Below are 18,748 nucleotides of genomic sequence, written 5' to 3'. Positions count from 1 at the left end.
ACCCATCACCACACCACCAGCTCGTGTAAAATCCCAATTAGGGATCTAATAGTAACAATATTAACAAAACACATTATAAAAGTGTGAATGTCCATGGTGCTTTTGCCTCCGTGTGGTCCTACAATGTTCCTGTGACCTGTCCAGAGTACCCCAGCTTTCAAAGATCAGATAGGGTCCAGAAAACCCTGAGTACGACTGAAGTGATATAGAAAATGGATGGATGTTACAGTATGAACTAAAAAGTAATCTACAAAGAAACAAAATGGACTCAAAAGTACAGCTAAAAGCCGTAATTCTGATTCATTTAACTATTTGATATCAAGGACAATAATATACAAAAAAGCCAATTAAGCCACCATTCTTTTTTTATTCAAATATACACATGTAGCAATTTCCATGCAAAGTATCTTGAGCATTTGCATCCAAAAGCATATTGTGCACAGTGTTATCATTAATTCTTTTCAATAGCTTTCAGGTACAGCAGATTGTTCAGGATGACAGCTTCCCACAGTAAACTTTAGGAACTACAGTGTACGATATCTGGAATTTAATACATTTGGGTTAAAAGAGAAAAAAAAAACATAACCTAGAAATCCTTCTTTAATAACTGAGGCATATCAAATAATATCATCTTATTTTTTTTAAATAAATGTTTTTAAAACTCCAGTGTGGTGAAGAAACATTACCATCAAAATGAACAAATAAAGTTTATGGCTTTCTCTTTTTCTTTTATCCTTCATTCTGACTCTAGCCCAAAGCGTTCTCTTACCCCACCAAAGACCGTTTCTATCATCCCCATTATTAAACTTCCTGCCATCCTGAACACATTGCCCATTCCTTTTCCACTTCTCCACGCCAGCCTCCCAAACCCCCCACCTACAGATTGTGCTTGACTCCCAATCTCTGACATCACTGTTCCCACATAACCCTCACTCTGCTCCCACAGCCGCCCTCCAAAGAACTTAGTCACAGACCAAGCATTATCTAGCGCATCACAGAATATCCCTACGGAGTCTCCAGCCAGGGTGTGAATGCCTGTGACCCCAGTCTGACAGTTGCTCAGCAGGGCCCCCAACATTGAGGAAGTGCAGTAGTGAACACTGGAGACGGAGGTCTCCCCGATACCCAGCAGCATTTCTGCGGCTGAGCCCGTCCAGGAGAAGGTGTCAGAGATAATGAGGTGGAACAGGGTGACGGTGTCCCCAGGAAGGGCAGAGAGAACTCCAAAATCTTCTTGAAGAATGTATAACACCTGAATCAAGACAAGGGTATCAGTTTTTAGTGAAATTAAAAAGAAAAAAAGTAAATAATAATTACAAATCAATTAACGTTGTCTATAGACGGAGAAGATTTTATTTATTAAACGATTCTCAACATAAATTAATTTTAACTTCACAACATACATTTTTAAATTTTAATATATTATTAATGTGTTATTTAATGTAACAGAATGTAAGTCACTTTGGATAAAAGCGTCTGCTAAATCACGGTAGCGGTAGTAGTAGAATGATAAAAGCTGCTTTTGTCCTGAGGCTCTTATTTGATTTTTTGTTAAGTCAAATTCACTTGTTGATCCAGTTTTGTTTTTTGTTTCTTCTTTTTTACTCATACCATACTTAGTTCTTACCTTGAATACTCAGTAGTTACCATGTTATACTACATTTTAAATGATATGGGATTGCCTGCTACTGGTCAATTGAAATGGAGCACTTCACCAAGATTACAGAATAGGTAGGAACAGCTTGATCAATAAATAATTTAGCAGAACTGGTTCTATACCCATAGCAGGCAAAGCACCTGAGCTTTTAACCATGTTATCATAAATACATCTTCTCAAGTTTACATTTTTGATAACAAGTTCTTCGAGAGTCGTTTTATGTTTAAAGAAAGTAAAATGAATGCTGTTGTATCACCTGTCCGGGTAGCTCAGTGATGGTAGAGAATACAGGGCGCAGAGGAACTTTAAGTATGGACACGCTGGTGGACAGGATGTAGACCAGAGCGCTGGTGGAATTTGAGTCGATCTCCTCTTCCATAACAGTTCTATAGTTACTGAAAGTTTCATGGTCATCATGATTTTTAGAACTGCTTCTCATTGAAGTTATTGCATCTGTGGTGGTTTGTTGACTGAGCTCAACATCAGCGTTCTCTGACTTGGTGTCAGCAGCACCTGCCTGTTCATCAGCTGCTGATGCCTCTTTTCTCTCTGATACATCTTCATTTGCATCTGAGCCAGTATTTTCTGAATCCAAGTCTGCAGCATCTGCTTCGTTTTTGTCAGTATTTCCAGTGAGCCCATCAGTGCGAAGACCCACACTGGCATCAAATGTAACCCCTTCACCTCCTCCACAGCCTCCAAAGAACAGCTCTTCCATCCCGAGCATCTGCTCCAGCTCCTTCAAGCTCACTTGGCTCTCCTCCTTCTCTGACTCGTGGATTAACCCCACACTGAAACCACCTTTTCCTTCTGGAAGAGCACAGCACACTGCTGACCACAGTGGTCTTGCCTGACACTTATGGTCTCCATCCTCGGCTGCCCTGAGTCCTCCAGCCCCCGTCAGGACGTAGATATCTCCTGCCACAGAGCTGCACTGGGGAATGATGCTTGACTGGACCAGTGCTGCGACTGTTGAGTCCCACTGTTGAAGAGGGGAGCCAGAGGATGAGACGGGATGAGATGGATCTCTGTCTCCTCTGAGAAGGGCTGGGACGGCCACCTTGATGCCGTCTCCTTCCTCCTCTCCCTGACAATAAAAACAATCGAATCAGCTGTTTGAGTGAGAGCAAAAATGACTCTTTGAGAGCATGCAATCGTTACTTCAGCTGATAATTTGACAAGTGAATCATCATGAAATAATAATCAGAAACATAAAAGTTGCAAAGAGAAACGTTGTTTTAAACAAATCATCTTAGGACACAACAGGAATGGAGAAATGCTGCATTTCCCTGTTGTCATGTACAGTAGGCCTATGTGTTATTATTTGTAGCCGTGAAAGGTTGAAAAGAGTATTCAGATTCAGATTCAGAAAAACTTTATTTATCCCCGAGGGGCAATTTCAAGGCAACTGAGCAGCAAAACTTTGAAGGTATCAAATAGGATAATAAAAAATAGAAATAAAATAAAATAAACAGATAAGTGGGGCAGGTCTCATATGTACAAGAAATGTGCAAAGAAAAAAAATGTACAAAAAAATATATAAATATAAGAATGTCAGAAAAAATGTACAATAGAGTGACTGTGGTTTGCTATGCCTTTTGGAGTTTGTTCGTTTTTTAGCTCTGTTTAAAAAATCAGGACCATAAAGGTGCAAATATTCACTCTGAAACAACTCAAACTACCCACTGTACTGGACATGCTTGTTTACACTGCGCCCCTTTTGTACCAAATAGTTGTTTACTTTGACACAATATGTATATGCTGCAGAAGATGTGTCACAACTTGATAAAAAAATGCAAAGGTTTAATGCAAACGTGACAGCACGTTTAAAACATTTTTTTTTAAATCCACTGATAATCTTTTTTTTATATTTGAGTTATCTACGTGAAAATGCAACTAAAGGCTCCTCTGGCAGTGTAGCGGGGGTCGCTGATTACGCTTTAATATCGGTGACAATATGTGCACATTCTGTGAAAATGAAATTGAAACTACGGACCATATTTTCTTCTCTTGTGATGCAATACAAACATTCTGGAATAATCTTCACAGATTTATTAAACGGAAAATTGCATCGTTCCCATCCTCTATTTCTAAAGATAATGTAACTTTTGGTATGATCTTGAAAAACAAAAATGATGAACTCTGTTGCAATGTAATCCTCTGCTTGGCAAAATGTTTTATCCACAAGAATAGGATACTAAAATCATCCCCAAAATTTTGTGTATTTATGAACGAATTTAAAATGTATTTGAAATCTCTAAAACGTATAACAACAATTAAGGCACGAAATTTATATGATCTCTTAAAGAATTTTCCCTACTGAATTGAATAAAATCAGTCTGAATTCCCCCTTATAAAAGCTACTTTTTTTCCTTTCTAGTTTTATTACTTTACTAATTTAATTACTTATTTATATAAGTTCCTTTTATTTCATTATGTCTGTTTATTATTTATTTTATTCAGTCTGTTGCACTTTAGGTTAAAACATTTTAAAATATGTCACATTAGGGTCAGTTTCATGTTCCCTTGTTACTCCTTCTGGATTTCTAATGCTGTATTATTCGTCATGCTCAATTCACTCAGCTGTTGTAGTCTTTTCTATCAATAATATCATGCCATTATATATACTACATTTGTTTAATTGTTGTTTATTATTACTGTTGTAATTGGACATGTACATTACTACCTGCCTTGGGAACACCTGAATGTGTTTTCACTAATTGTAACGTCTGACCTTTCAATAAAGTTTCTAAAAAAAAAAAAACCTACGGCAGAGGCTCTGCGTCGATTTAACGCAGAACCAAAATTCAGGCTTTAGCGTAGCTCTGCAGCGAAGTTTCCCGGCGTTTCCAGATATAAAGCGCCGTGACTGCTGTCTGTCTATGGAAGGAAAGACAACTTACTGTCTGTAGATATTTCACAACCTCATGTAAAAAAAGAAAGAAAACCCCCATGTCTTTATGTTATGCGTTTCCTTTCTGAAAAGAGTTATGTCTTCATGTGAAACATGTGTAATCTTGTCCCTTTAGTTATTCCGTAGTAGACGCCCTGAGGCACGATGCACTTTGCTCATCCTCCTTTCACCATATGTATGTCTATGCCTTTCTCTTTATACATATGCATGTCGTGACTATTATTATAATTATTGCCTGCCACACCATGGATGGTAATTTTTGGCGACAGAATCAATTATCTGATTCAATCTGTTAGTTAATTATCTAGACCAGTGGTTCTCAGTCCTGGTCCTAGAATACTCCTGCTATGCATGTTTAGATGCTACCCTGCTCCAGCACACAGTGATGACAAGCTAATGAGCAATAATTAGAATCAGGTGTGTTGGTGCAAGATGATACAAATAAGCCTATTAGAATTAGCAGTTGTGGAGAAAGATAGATGCTATACAATTTTCTTTTTCTAGTCCTAATTTCATTTTAAAGTTGTGGTTAGTTAAGGTAATGATGTATTTCATTGTTATATGGATACCTTCCCCCAAGGATTTCCAACAGCATTTCCAAGAGAAACATTTGTGAAGTAGAAAAATAAGTTCAGTTTCATGATTCTGAATAGAATTGTTTTGTTTTTGGTGAAATGTTGTATAATTGTAGGTGTTAAGGGCCTTAGCAGGTATTTAACAGGCCTCAACTCAACCAGTTACAAAGAATTGCAATCAAAACACTGCTATATTTGTGATATTCTGCAGTTTGAGAAGAAATTAGCAGTTATGGGTAAGTTAAATATTATGGAGTTAAAAGTAAAATATGAATTGGAGAGGAAGCAATATAGTGGAAATCAAAACACCAGTAAAAAGCATGTACCTTGAGTGTAGATTTAAATGTATTTACTTTATTTTGAATTGTGCAACACAAACATGTTTTTTTTTCTTTTATTTATCTTTTTCAATTTTAGATTTTAAACTGTGATAAATGTGTCCTTACCATGAGACCTTCCCCCTCCTCTCCCTCCCGCTCTGTCCACCCATGGTTGAGATGGAAAGCAGAGTAGACAGCTGTGTCACAGGTCGGCCTGGACATAGTGGCAAACGTCTGTCCCCCGGGCAGTTTGTGGCAGTGTGGGTGCAGCGGCGGCCCTGCGGAGGGTCCCCGAGGAGGCGTCTGTCTGTAGAAACAATGACCGCAGAGGGTGAAGTCTGGCTCTGAGTTGGGCTCAGCTGGAAGAGACAGGCCCGGGCCCAGCATTGCCAGCAGCCAGACAGCTCCAGCAGCTGCACTGACAGCAGCAAGACACAGCATGGTGGTGGTGAACTCAGCAAAATCCTCCCTCTCTCTCACACACAAACACACATTCACTCAGTGAGAGGGAGAGGCTTATAAATTATCCAGTGGTTTCCGTGTATAGATGGGAAGAGATGAAGAGGCCCAGGATGACTGCTGATGGCTTGTTTTCCTTCACCCGCTCCTTGTTTCGTCCTCCTGTCCGTCTGCAACCATGCCTGCCTTCTCTTAATGTCAGCTGTACTCTGAGAGAGCGTGTTTTGCAGGCACAATCTTGCTTACCCCTTCATTTCCCTTTCCCTGACAGCCTCGCCCCCTCTGTCAGTTCCTCCCTCTTCAAATCTCCCTCTAGCTGCACCCCTCCTTCTCACACCCTTCATGGATACACCTTAAACACTCATTGTTGTTCTGCACACACCTATTAATTACTTGCAGGTCTGCATTCCACAGAAATGAATTTCGTAGAAGGATTGACAAACTCTCAAGGATTCTCTGCAATACACATTCCTGAGAGAACTAAGGCCCCTTTTTCCAGTGGCTTTTAAATTAATTAGTTTCTTCTTTCAAAATCCAGACACATCCGAGCAAACGAGCCCCAAAACGAATGACGTTGAAGATCCCAGACAACTTCCCACATCTTCATGGCTTGCAGAATGCAGAATGGCTTTTTAACTATTAAAAATTGGCCTGTTGAGACATGAGCTGAGCCCTGACTTTGCAAAATCATTATGCAGAAAAAACACCAATGGGGTCACAACTTCATAATTTAACACTGAGTATGTCCAAGAGTGAACAGAAACATATTAAGCACTCTTACTGACATAAATAAGAGATGGAATTGCATCAAACCGCCTTCATCTTGTTTAAAGTCACAGCCAACAGGAGCCCAGGGGAACCCTGGCTTCTGTCAACAGTGGTGTCTGGATTTTGTTTCCTTAAGTTCAAGCAAGAATTACAAAATCTTATGAAATAACCAGCAGGCATATGAAGTTTGCAATTCATTTTAGTGATGATACTTTGCAGCACATAGTGTAGCAGACTCAGCATGCACAACTCTGGAATGAGAGCTTTAGGGTGTGCAGGTCTGGGTGTGGCATCAACCCATACTACGAGGTGACTGAAAAACTTTCACAACATTTTACACACCTAAAATGGTTCAATTAGATTTATTTTGGTCAACCAACAACAGCTTCTTTTTTTTTTAGTAACTGCCTTTGTGGCATCTGGTCACAAAAGCTGATATCACATAAAAAAGCGTTTCTGATACACTTGTCAAATGATGCAAAAACAATACATGTTTAGAGATAAAAAAAAAAAGGGTGATCTTGATGCCAGTGACATAAAAACTTATCAGGAAAAAAAATGAAAGGCGTAAAAACTGTCAATAACAAGAACACAAAAGAGTGAACATTTAAAGTTACAAAGAGTTTTAATGGACCAAAGTGAATATGAGATGGTGGTTGGACGTTGTATAACAAAAACCTTTTCAAAGGCAAACACTGGTTCAATTCAGTCTGTAGACTGATAAATGTCTTCACATGAAAATTATCATCAGGCAGATGAAAACAGATCTCAGTTCATCAAGCCCTGCACTTTTCTTAAAATCTTGCAGCCTATACCTTTGTCACAGTTTTATCGCTTAACAGAAAACAACACTCTCCTCTGAAGATGCAGTGACTCTGCAGTTCACCATTAATCCACATGGGGGAGCTTTGCTCTCCTTTTAAAACTGACGAACTTGCTTCTCAGTACAGAAAGAGACAGTCGCCTTTCACCAATCTCACTCACATACATAAACCTCACTCATTCCTTCCTTTTAAATATATTTAAACACATATACACACACACAATCACTCATTCGGGATGTCAATGACGAGTTCGGCCTCGTCTCCCTCCCCTCTGTCTTCATCGCCCCTATCACTTTCTCCGTCGCTCTCACCCTCCTCCTCAGCTGCATCTCCACTAAGCATCTGTCTGGGAACCCAGCTGAAGGGGCCGCTGGCTGATGGAGGAGTCCCACTGGCTGACGCATAGTTAGCTGCCACTGGAGCGACAACCTGAGGAGATCAAAACAATGTTAGGAATGACACTAATAGGTTTGGAGATATGCTGAAGGAACATAGAGTGAAGACGGATGACTTTGTCACAGAAAACGTGCAGTATGTACATGATTTTAGAGACAAACTGCTCAGAAGGTCACCTCAGGTAGCGCCAAACTTAAAAGGACCGTTCTGACCCAAATTTACTACATTTTTGTCCTGAGAGATAGAGTGTGACAGATCATTCAAGTGGAAATACTTTCAGTGCCTGGAACTATAAATAGAAACACTGTGTGCAAGCTGTGAAGGCTAAACGTTATATCTATTTGATCACCAAAACTATCTTGAAAAACGGTATTTTCCACTCTCCCTCTCACCTTCCCCGTTGTCTCTTTCTTGTTTTTAGGCGTCTTTGGTTTTCTCTCTTTCTTCATTCGCTCAGCTGGCGGTGCCAAATACTCTGGTGGGAAGGGCATCTGCCCAACACACACAGGCCCCAAATCCCCAAATGACCACATGAGCACGCATGCACACAGTCATAAGCAGTTTACAAGACACACAAACAGACACGCACGCACGCACAAAAAAAACATACACAGAAGAATGAACAATACAAAGACAATGAAGGCATTATACGTATCAAACCAAAATGAAAAGAGAAATTAAAACGTACATGTGAACAAAATTATTTAAAAAATGAATGAAGCTAAATAAAACAGAGGTTATGCTTACAGATGAGAAGACAATGGCACAAATGTTGGTGGTGCTAAGACAGGAGGAGAGATGGAAACTCACAGTGTTGAGGTATGGTCCAGCGCCAGATGCCTGCAGGGGATTTACTCCAGGACGGGACAGAAGGGAAAGATGAGGAGATGACGATGAAGAAAGGCATGCCCCTGGACTACTTTTTCTTCTGGAAAGAGTTCATCAGACATGCAGAGAAGTTCTAAGTAAGATCAGGGTAAGGGTCACACTCCAGCTGGATTCAGCTGGAGATTACAAACACAAGAGGATCCATTTCGCCAGGTTCTAAACTATCAGGCCCAAAACATAAATGTATGGACCAAAAAGGGTCCTATTCTGGGAGTAATGATGATATTCATGCCAGCAACAGATTTGTTGAAGTTTTCTGGTTAAAGATTGTTATAGATGGATGGTCTGTTCAATCAGGTTAGGGTAAGGGTCTATTTGTAATTGCTCTTTAATTTATTTTAATCACCTGATGTTTTGAAAACAAAATTGAAAACTTCTATGGTGTCTATGAAATAAAACATCTAGCATGTCAGGTCAAGTGCAAAATAATTTTGCAAGTTCCTATCTATTAGTATTCATTTACTATCTAAACCTGATTATCCAATTTACTATGATTTCCCCCCCCTTCATGTTCCTGGACTGTGTCAAGAAGCAGGATTACCCTTGAAAAATATCATGGAGGCATGGGAGGAACATGCAAACACCATACAGAAAGTTAATCTGAGCAAGAGTAGCTAATTTTAAAACACAAACATAGATCTTTTTTTGGGGAGGACAGGGTTGTCTTGGCAGCGGATGGGACATGTACAATTATTAGGGGGGGAGGCTATGAAAATTGTGGATCATCTGTTGTGGAGTTGCCTAGTTTCTCTACTCTCTGTTTACGCAATATTCCAACTATCTGAAGGCACATTGCTTTCTAGCTCCATGCAGTTAATCAGGATTATATTTAAAATAAAATATTGGAAATAAATAGAACATATTACATAATAGGCAGTACTTTACCATTACCAGAACAGGTTATATTTTCAGACTTTCTTAAAGAAGTTGCAGACTACCTTGAACTAAATACTATATTTACAAATTAGTATTTCAAAACTTACTTTTTTGCTCCTTCTCGCTCTCTTTCCCTCTCTCTGAGTACTTCTCCTTCACTGTTATCTGAAGAAACTGTTGCATCTGAATCTGGAAGAGAGCAAGAAAACATGATGCAGCAGTCTCCTCAACACAACTTAAAAATACAGGACTGTCTCAGAAAATTAGAATATTGTGATTTTCTGTAATGCAATTACAAAAACAAAAATGTCATACATTATGGATTAACTACAAATCAACTGAAATATTGTAAGCCTTTTATTATTTTAATATTGCTGATTATGGCTTACAGTTTAAGATTAAGATTCCCAGAATATTCAAATTTTTTGAGATAGGATATTTGAGTTTTCTTAAGCTGTAAGCCATGATCAGCAATATTAAAATAATAAAAGGCTTGCAATATTTCAGTTGATTTGTAATTATTCCATAATGTATGCAGTAGTCGAGTTGAGGGGGGATGAGGGGGGATGGCATCCCCCCTGAAATAAAAACAGTCAAAATCATCCCACCTGTAAAACCTCCATCCCCCCTTTCCATCCCTTATGTCATTTCATCAATGAATGTGGTTTTACTGCTATTTCAACATTTAGAGTTATCACCAGAAAAATAAATTATTTGACAATTTTCACCTGTTTCAAGAACATTTTCACTTAAAATAAGTAGGAAAATCTGCCAGTGGGACAAGATTTATCTTCTTATTACAAGCAAAGAAATCTTGTTCCACTGGCAGATTTTTCTACTTATTTCAAGTGAAAATCTACTTTAAACAGGTGAAAATTGTAGTTTTTTTCCAATGATGAGTCTTGTTTTAAGTGTAATGAGATTTTTTTTACTAAAATTAGACATTTTAACTAGAGATAAGACAAATATTCTTGTTAAGATTTTGAGTTTTTGCAGTGATCCATTTTACTTATCCTGTGAAGGACAGAGTCATATTGATAAGTTCAGAAAACTGTTTTTTATCGTTGTGTTTTGATGTATTTGATGTAAGCCCAGTGGATATTTAAAGCTTACAGAAGGCTGCATTTAACTGCTGCAATGTCATTCCTGCAGTATTTCTGCAGGTGTTTTGTTCAGTGCTATTATTTGTAATATATTATTTGTAATCAGCACAAATTATCTGTCCCCATATGATAAAATCCACCATCCCCACTGATTTTTAATTTTACAACTCGAGTACTGAATGTATGACATTTTTGTTTTTGTAAGTGCATTACAGAAAATCGCAATATTCTAATTTTCTGAGACAGTCAGAAATGGCATGGTGTATCACATGTACCTGATGAGTCTTCATCTACCCTCTCATACTGTAGCAATCTGTCCAGAAGGAAACTAGAAAAACATTAACTGCATTATTTACTGCACTTAACGATAAGTATCTTAATTTTTCTGAGGGGAAATTATCTCACCTTTTGTCCCTGGAAACCTTCAGAAGTTTCCTCTGTGCTCTCCTCAGCTCCTCTTGAAAACATTCTTGCTCCTGGAAAGTAACAATAAAACACGGTTCCAGGTTAAGTGGAAACATGGAGACGAAAGCTTTGATTATTATAAACACTTACGTAAACGAGGAACTTTAATTTGCGTTTGATGTTTTTGTATTTGCGCTTGTAGTCAACTTCAACGTCAGCTTGTCCGTTCATTTCTGAAAAAAAAATACAAATCTACATATCTGTTGTAGCACATTAAAAGGGAGCTTAATTACTGTGAAATGTTTTGTCTTATTGCTGTGCGACCAAATGGATGTGGAGTTCAGCTAACCATGCTAATGGAAATGCAGAAATGTTAAGATTTTATAGCTGGCTTACTATGTATGCGTAGCTTTAGGTTTCTCAGTTCGCTTTAAATACACAAAAAGAGTCAGAAATTGTGTGAATGTAATTTTAATGAACGCCAAAGTTAAATAAATCAATGAAAAACCGCCGTTACCTCCTCCTTGTCTGTGCGACTTGTGCTTTTATTTACTGTCGTGACGTTTCAGCCCGATTCTTCTTCACTTTGTGTATTTTCGGCAGACTAGAGAGGATGCCCCCCTCCATCCTGCCTCCTGCAGGTGAGGAGGGCGCAGTTCAATGTGTTGCTCATTACATATGTACTCCCACTTCTTTAAATTCAGTTATTGCTCAGTTAAACCAGGTTGGAGGGACTACAACCAGTACTCGAGTTGTAAAAAAAAAATCAGGGGGGATGGTGGATTTTATCATATGGGGACAGATAATTTGTGCTGATTACAAATAATATAATATATTACAAATAATAGCACTGACCAAAACACCTGCAGAAATACTGCAGGAATGACATAGCAGCAGTTAAATGCAGCCTTCTGTAAGCTTTAAATATCCACTGGGCTTACATCAAATACATCAAAACACAACGATAAAAAACAGTTTTCTGAACTTATCAATATGACTGTCCTTCACAAGATAAGTAAAATGGATCACTGCTTAAACTCAAAATCTTCAAGAATATTTGTCTTATTTCTAGTTAAAATGTCTAATTTTAGTAAAAAAAATCTCATTACACTTAAAACAAGACTCATCACTGGAAAAAACAACAATTTTCACCTGTTTCAAGTAGATTTCACTTGAAATAAGTAGAAAAATCTGCCAGTGCAACAAGATTTTTTTGCTTGTAATGAGAAGATAAATCTTGTCCCACTGGGAGATTTTCCTACTTATTTCAAGTGAAAATTTACCTGAAAAAGGTGAAAATTGTCACATTTTTCTGGTGTTATTTTTCTGGTGATGACTCTAAATGTTGAAATAGCAGTAAAACCACATTCATTGATGAAATTACATAAGGGATGGAAAGGGGGGATGGCAGTTTTTATTTCAGGGGGGATGCCATCCCCCCTCATCCCCCCTCAACTCGAGTACTCAAGTACTCTTCGTTGTTATCGTGTCCCATACGGGTTTATATGAAGAACTCTGCTCCCTGGTGACCATTTTTGTGTGCTGCAGGTTCCAGACTCGTGTCCATTTTCAGGCTTGACCGTGACCCCATGGAAATCTGTGGTATTCCAGTCATGAGGACACCCTGTTCTTTCTGTGCCCATGATAGTGCACTTTAGGCTATATTCTATTTTGTATTAAGAAGTATTTTCATTTATACACTGATCTGCCTAAAATATATTATGTATTATCATTAAGAAAAAAAAAATCAAATCCACCAGATGTTCTGGTCACATCAGTACCCACAGCCTGATGCATAGTTACTTGACCTTTACATTTTGAAAGTCAGAAAGGCAAACTCTAATAATAACCTTTTTTTCTTTTAAACATACATATTTATCTTCTTTTTATCCCTTTTTATCCCTTTGTCAAGCAGCAGAAGTTTTATATATATATATATATATATATATATATATATATATATATATATATATATATATATATATATATATATATATATATATATATATATATATATATATATATATATATATATATATTGGACTGGATTGTTTTCATCGGAATAAATCACTAACTAACTAACTAACTAACTAACTAACTAACTAACTAATTGTAGTGCTAATATTTAACATTTTCACTCCAGCAAAAGCTTAAAATGATCATTCATCCCTATCCTCTTTGCTAATTTTAGCTAATCTCGATTAATGCTCAGTGACTCAAGAAATAGTCTGAATACTGAAAATGTAGTTATAAATGGACCGCATAATCAAATATTTCTGACACTTCTGCACATGACTGCAAAAAAGAGAAAAACTAAGAGGAGAAAAGCTTCTACTATTTCCCTTTAAATAAAACCAATTTGTTTTGTCAATTGCAAAACAGATTTAAAGTTAGTGTCATTGACAGCTGCCACCATTCCAGAAGAACTAGAATAACAGCAAATGTGCAAAAATACTTTCCTTTGACCCGAGATGTATTGAGCAGAGGACATAATGGACATAATCATACAGCATAATGTTCTATTGAAGCAAGTATTTCTTGGACATGCATGAAAGCATTTATTTTGATAACTATAAATTATAGGTCTTGTGCATTTTGTTTCAATGTTGATGTGTCCGTTAAAAAAAAAGGTGAATGAGAATCTTTTGTTTTCAGAAAATGTGCTTTGCAGCTATTTTATTTCCCAGTCAAGAAATGTTCCCATGACTATTTGCAGCAAGATTTTTGTGTTTTTTCTGAATCACCCTCTTTGTGTCCTCTTCTCCTGCCGCATACTGTACTGCATCAGGTTTGCAGCTTAACCTTAGCTCAGCACAGCCACTTGCCAGGGCCCGGTACGATGAATTATAGATGAGAAACATTTGCAGAGACACTGCTTCAGTGCACGTACCCGTAGACCATAGCCAAGCCCCCTGAGTGTGGGGCTGATGGGGGTAGGGGAGGTGATAGGAAAACTTTAGATAAGCTGAAAGGCCAGCAGCAAATAAGAAAAAGAGAGAAGCTTTACTGCAGGCCAGTAACTATAACCTGGACCTTTATTGTGAATAACCACTTACCGGTATTAGACAGCATGAAACACAGGAAGGCACTGAAAGTGAAACATCATCTTTTCATGCAGCCTCAGAAGTAAACACTGTAATGGTTCATAGTTTAATCCCCCACACATTAAACAACCACCTTGCAAAAATAAACACAGATACTCTTCCTTTCAGGCAAAACAAATGCCAATATGAAACATAATATCTGACTGACCGGTTGCGTCAACCTGGCTCTTGTTGTTTCCAAAGACACTGGCAGACAGAAATAGATTCAACTGTGTCTGTTGCCATGAATCTCTGCTGCCAACCACTCAGCCAGCCAGCAAACCCTCCCGGCAGCTACAGTCATATGTCCACCCCACCCCACTCCACCCCCATTCTTTTTTTTCCCTCCCCTACATTTAATGGATCCATATATTCTCAAGTCGGGCTGTTGCTCCTGACCGCCAGTGCCCGTCGATACGTTTCCTCTTGTTCATTTTTTGTTTGGATATATGTCCTTGTCTGACTGCTGTTTTCATCCTGATGGCATGTATATTTTTTATTTCCCTGTCTCCGTGTCCTTTCTTCTTTTCTGTACTCACATACTTGTTTGTTTTAATATCTGTCTTACATCCTCCATTGCTTTCATTTACACTTTTCAGATACTTTTTTTTTGTTTTATATACAGAAAACTGGAATGTACAAGAACCACACAAAAGTCACCAACAACTGCAATAAAAGTCTCCTTAATGATCAAAAGGTAAGCTTCATGTTTTATAATTTTCCCCTGCTGCTTAACTTAGAACAGCAAATGATATCTTTTTTTGTTTAAAAAGAAGATTTAATTATTTGAAGGTTAATATTTCATAAACAAACAGATTTAGTTTAAAAAATATATTAAAAATGTCAGTATTCATGTTCCCATGTACACTTTCTCCAACATTCTATCTGCTGTGTGTGTGTGTGTGTGTGTGTGTGTGTGTGTGTGTGTGTGTGTGTGTGTGTGTGTGTGTGTGTGTGTGTGTGTGTGTGTGTGTGTGTGTGTGTGTGTGTGTGTGTGTGTGTGTGTGTGTGTGTGTGTGTGTGTGTGTGTGTGTGTGTGTTTGTGTCTGTTACAGGAAAAGCTCATCCAGGCTATTAAAAGAATCAAGCATGAGTTAGATGAATGCAGAGAAGCAGAAAGGGAAACGTACATAGACTCGTTTGAAGTCGAGGTACCTTTGCTGCATTATTCATTCTCAACCTTTTTAAAGGAATGCTCTTTTCAGATGCAAAAGTTGTGGTTTAAAACAAATCAAATTAGTAACTAATTAGCATGAGCCATCTTTTTGACGATAAAACAGGACACATTTTTGCTTTTACTGTTTCCTAAAATATAATTACATTTGAATGAGGGCTTAAAGTGGAAACTATCAACTTTAATTCAAAAGTGTTCACCTCTACGTTGACAGAGAAATTGCAGAATTACTGCATTTTATAACATAGCGCCCTATATTTCAATGGCTACACTATAGTGGAATAGATTGACAAAACCATAAATACTTCTTCTAGCAGATAACGACTGCACAACAAACCCATGGGCTTCACCAAATTATAGGTTTTCTCTGTAGTGCTGCTTTGACAAGATTTAACTGCAGCTGTCATCAGTTCCTTTGTTTGTTTATTGCGTCTTTCCATCTCCATCAGATAATATCAGGCTATTTACTTGTCCATTGCAGTCTATTCTGGTTCAGCTCTTTTATTTTTCTGCTTCTGTCTTTCGTCACATCATAAATATCAAGCAGTGACCCTGTGTCTGTTGAAGCCAGCACATGCCTTCCATGTGTTCATGATATCGTATGCTTTGCATTATGGGCAGTTCAATAATTTTTTTCATTCCATTCTTGTGATGTTGGTCGATCTCATGTTCATCTATCTAAAAGATTTTGCTCCAGAAGTGAATCACTTGTCCAATGACCTTTATATGTCTGAAAAAGAGGGCTCGGTATACACATATAGCACACATAGCACTAAATGTTTCATTCACTTCAATATGATTTGTAGTTTAAGCCCATGTTCATATATAACTGCGTCTTGCATATATTTTCATCAACAGCTAAATAAGAAATCAGTACGCAGATATTTTCCAGACTGTTTACAAGTTGTATATACATTAAATTAAAAGTGTAATGAAATAATTCAATCTACATTTAAAGTAAATATGTAAACATGTACACTGAAATATGATCCTTGTAAAACCGTTCAGAGCAGGTTTGATGTCTTGGAACGAGAAATCAGAGCTGAGTTTGAGAACCTCCATCGCTTCCTGGAAGAAGAGGAGTATAAGGATCTGGAGCGGCTGAGGAGGGAAAGACAGAAGCAACTGAAGCAACTAAAGGAGAGGGAGAAGAAGATAGGAGCCCAAGGAAGAGATCTGGAGAGAGGAATCACGGTGCTCAACGGCAAACTAGCCGAGGAGGATAGTCCCAAGCTGCTCAAAGTGAGGAAGATAAAAGTGCAAAGGTTCCATCTTAGAGTAGCATAAAGACACATGTCTGTGATGTAGGGATGCACAGTCCACTAATCTGTCCTGGTCATTTGTTAAAGTCACCACACTTGAGTCCTGTGAGAATAGTACCCTTAAATCTGGAGCAGAATTACGCTGAAGGGGCCCTGCAGGACTGCAGTCATCTTGTCTGCAGCATTTCATCAATGCTTGATCAATTATAGACAATCATTGATTAAACAGTAGACTTGCTTTGTTGTGCAAGTCAAAATCAATTTGTAATTTAAAAGCGAGTTGACAGCCAATGCTCTGGTCAGCAAATAGCAAAGTATCAATTTAACTGTAACCAAACTCCAAACTGTTTCTTTTATTGCAGGAAATTCAAGATCTCATAAAAAGGCAAGTTCTCTCAAAGTGTCATTTTAGCAAGTTAACAATTGTTTCTCTTTCTCTAACAAACCATTAATCTCAATCTTGTGTGTCAAAGAGATGTTCTGTTCATTCTTCTGCTTTTCTGTCATCTTATTTTGTGCACTCAGGTCTCAGGTCAGCTTTATTCCGCCAGCGGAGGTGGAGACGGAGGTTCGCTCTGCTCCGTTTATTGGCCCCATCCAGTACAGAATATGGAAGCATATGAAAGGCGCCCTCTACCCAAGTACGTATGTATGTCATGTGTTTCCGAAACATGCAAGTCAGCAGCACGGCTCGCAGTATTCAGTATGTTTCTGTCTGCAGATATCACATCGGTGACTTTTGACCCTGAGACAGCCCACCCTAATCTGTCCATATCCCAGTCCGGCAATTCAGTTTGGTTTGACGATCATAAAGACACTTCAGAGATCCAGGCCAACCCCCGTCGCTTTCATTTTTACTACTGCCTATTGGGCAAGCAGAGCTTCACCACTGGCCGACACTACTGGGAGGTGGAGGTCGGCCGCAAGACGGCGTGGAGGTTGGGTGTCGCCAGAGAGGATGTTCCCAGAGGCGAGATGACTTCTTCAGGCACCTCCGATGGGCTCTGGACAATGGCCCTGAAAGGAGGCTCTATCCTGGCCTGCACCGAACCGAAGCCCACTAAAGTCAACGTGTCCCTTCATCTTGCCCGAATCGGGGTGTTCTTAGACTGTGAGAAGGAGGAGGTGGCTTTCTATAACGCTGTTACCATGACACCCATTTTCACCTTCTCCATGGGAACCGTCGTGACTCCCTTGCTCCCCTTTTATAACCCATGTGACACCGACGACGGAAATAACACAGCACCACTGAAGATCTTTAACCCCTCACTATAAGATGCTGCTCTCACCGGCAGAACGCTGCCAATCGATGAATAATTGATATCCTATACAAACTGTACAAGAGCAATAATTTACACCTACTGCTTGAGTGATTTTCCTAGCAAGTGCACCAAACATTTACTGGTTCCAACCTCTCGGGCTGAGTCATTCTCGGTTTCACTTTCACTTATATGAAATTTAATTAAATAGCGTTGGCATTAGGGCTGTTGGTCTCAACAACACAAGGCAGTTAAAACATTAGGAATCATTTATTGGTGACAGACTGATCAATAAGGGAAATAACTGTTAGTTACCACCCTTAATTTATGTGCTTACAACCTGCCAAATTAATGCTATAAATACATCAAATTAACATTTATTTTTCTGAATGACATTTCAAGGCTGTTGATGTTACCACAAATAACCCCCCTGTGTTCGTCACATGTCTTATTGTGATTTAGCTAATACAATGTTTTAAGACTGAGCCTTCATGCATGTGTACACTTGGATGAAAATAAAAAGAGGTTTAATCTTATGAAGCTACCTTTGGCCTGTTTATCAACATGTCTCTTGTAATGGAAAGGTTGTGGAAGTTTAGAAAAAAGTATAACCAGGAGCAACAAAACAGGACAGCGTAGCCACGACAAAAGTTTGGCCGACACTGAGTGAGATATTAGACATAGATGGGCAGGACAGCTCTGACATTCAGCTGTCCTTCTGCATGGCTGCTGCTTAGAGATAAGGAACACCAGTGGACAGTAAATGTCATAATCTTGTGTTTATT

At 38.5% G+C, this 18,748-nt stretch overlaps 3 protein-coding genes across 5 annotated transcripts; 1 reads left to right on the top strand and 2 right to left on the bottom strand.

The window, feature by feature from the left end:
* Nucleotides 1-357: 357 nt before the first annotated feature.
* LOC133441063 (uncharacterized) lies at nt 358-6,195 on the bottom strand. Its single transcript, XM_061718443.1, has 3 exons — nt 5,593-6,195; nt 1,914-2,744; nt 358-1,252 (listed from the first exon to the last, which is right to left on the bottom strand). Exons 1-3 carry the CDS (start codon nt 5,905-5,907, stop codon nt 737-739), a joined length of 1,662 nt encoding a protein of 553 aa, XP_061574427.1. The 5' UTR covers nt 5,908-6,195; the 3' UTR covers nt 358-736.
* Nucleotides 6,196-7,039: 844 nt separating this feature from the next.
* Nucleotides 7,040-11,759, bottom strand: ino80e (INO80 complex subunit E). Of its 3 annotated transcripts, none has more exons than XM_061718439.1 (8): nt 11,703-11,759; nt 11,336-11,418; nt 11,186-11,256; nt 11,056-11,108; nt 9,785-9,866; nt 8,724-8,841; nt 8,306-8,404; nt 7,040-7,946 (listed from the first exon to the last, which is right to left on the bottom strand). In XM_061718439.1, the coding sequence occupies exons 2-8, from the start codon at nt 11,414-11,416 to the stop codon at nt 7,740-7,742; spliced, it is 711 nt and encodes a 236-aa protein (XP_061574423.1). In that variant the 5' UTR covers nt 11,417-11,418; nt 11,703-11,759; the 3' UTR covers nt 7,040-7,739. The 3 variants fall into 3 exon arrangements, with proteins under 3 accessions (XP_061574423.1, XP_061574425.1, XP_061574426.1); XM_061718441.1 differs by having other exon boundaries at nt 11,582-11,716; XM_061718442.1 differs by lacking the exon at nt 8,306-8,404.
* A 2,843-nt stretch (nt 11,760-14,602) lies between these two features.
* si:ch73-54f23.4 (zinc-binding protein A33) lies at nt 14,603-18,259 on the top strand. The gene is made up of 7 exons (XM_061717139.1): nt 14,603-14,751; nt 14,894-14,965; nt 15,324-15,419; nt 16,451-16,684; nt 17,067-17,089; nt 17,230-17,345; nt 17,426-18,259. Exons 1-7 carry the CDS (start codon nt 14,749-14,751, stop codon nt 17,977-17,979), a joined length of 1,098 nt encoding a protein of 365 aa, XP_061573123.1. The 5' UTR covers nt 14,603-14,748; the 3' UTR covers nt 17,980-18,259.
* Nucleotides 18,260-18,748: the final 489 nt, after the last annotated feature.

This window comes from Cololabis saira, chromosome 3, assembly GCF_033807715.1.
Source record: "Cololabis saira isolate AMF1-May2022 chromosome 3, fColSai1.1, whole genome shotgun sequence".
NCBI classification, from domain to species: Eukaryota; Metazoa; Chordata; class Actinopteri; order Beloniformes; family Belonidae; genus Cololabis; species Cololabis saira.
Note: the sequence above shows the minus strand (reverse complement) of the source record. Positions and strands in the feature narration are given on the sequence as shown.

Coding starts and splice junctions, on each gene's coding strand:
- ino80e (XM_061718439.1), bottom strand. CDS start 11,416: ATGAACGGACAAGCTGACGTTGAAGTTGACTACAAGCGCAAATACAAA. Junction 11,109..11,185: donor AAGGTTTCCAGGGACAAAAG/GTGAGATAATTT, acceptor ATGTTTTTCTAG/TTTCCTTCTGGACAGATTGC. Junction 8,405..8,723: donor CTGGACCATACCTCAACACT/GTGAGTTTCCAT, acceptor TGTGTTGGGCAG/ATGCCCTTCCCACCAGAGTA.
- si:ch73-54f23.4 (XM_061717139.1), top strand. Junction 15,420..16,450: donor TAGACTCGTTTGAAGTCGAG/GTACCTTTGCTG, acceptor AAAACCGTTCAG/AGCAGGTTTGATGTCTTGGA. Junction 16,685..17,066: donor ATAGTCCCAAGCTGCTCAAA/GTGAGGAAGATA, acceptor CTTTTATTGCAG/GAAATTCAAGATCTCATAAA.
- LOC133441063 (XM_061718443.1), bottom strand. CDS start 5,907: ATGCTGTGTCTTGCTGCTGTCAGTGCAGCTGCTGGAGCTGTCTGGCTG. Junction 2,745..5,592: donor AGGAGGGGGAAGGTCTCATG/GTAAGGACACAT, acceptor TTTTATTGTCAG/GGAGAGGAGGAAGGAGACGG. Junction 1,253..1,913: donor TCACTGAGCTACCCGGACAG/GTGATACAACAG, acceptor GTCTTGATTCAG/GTGTTATACATTCTTCAAGA.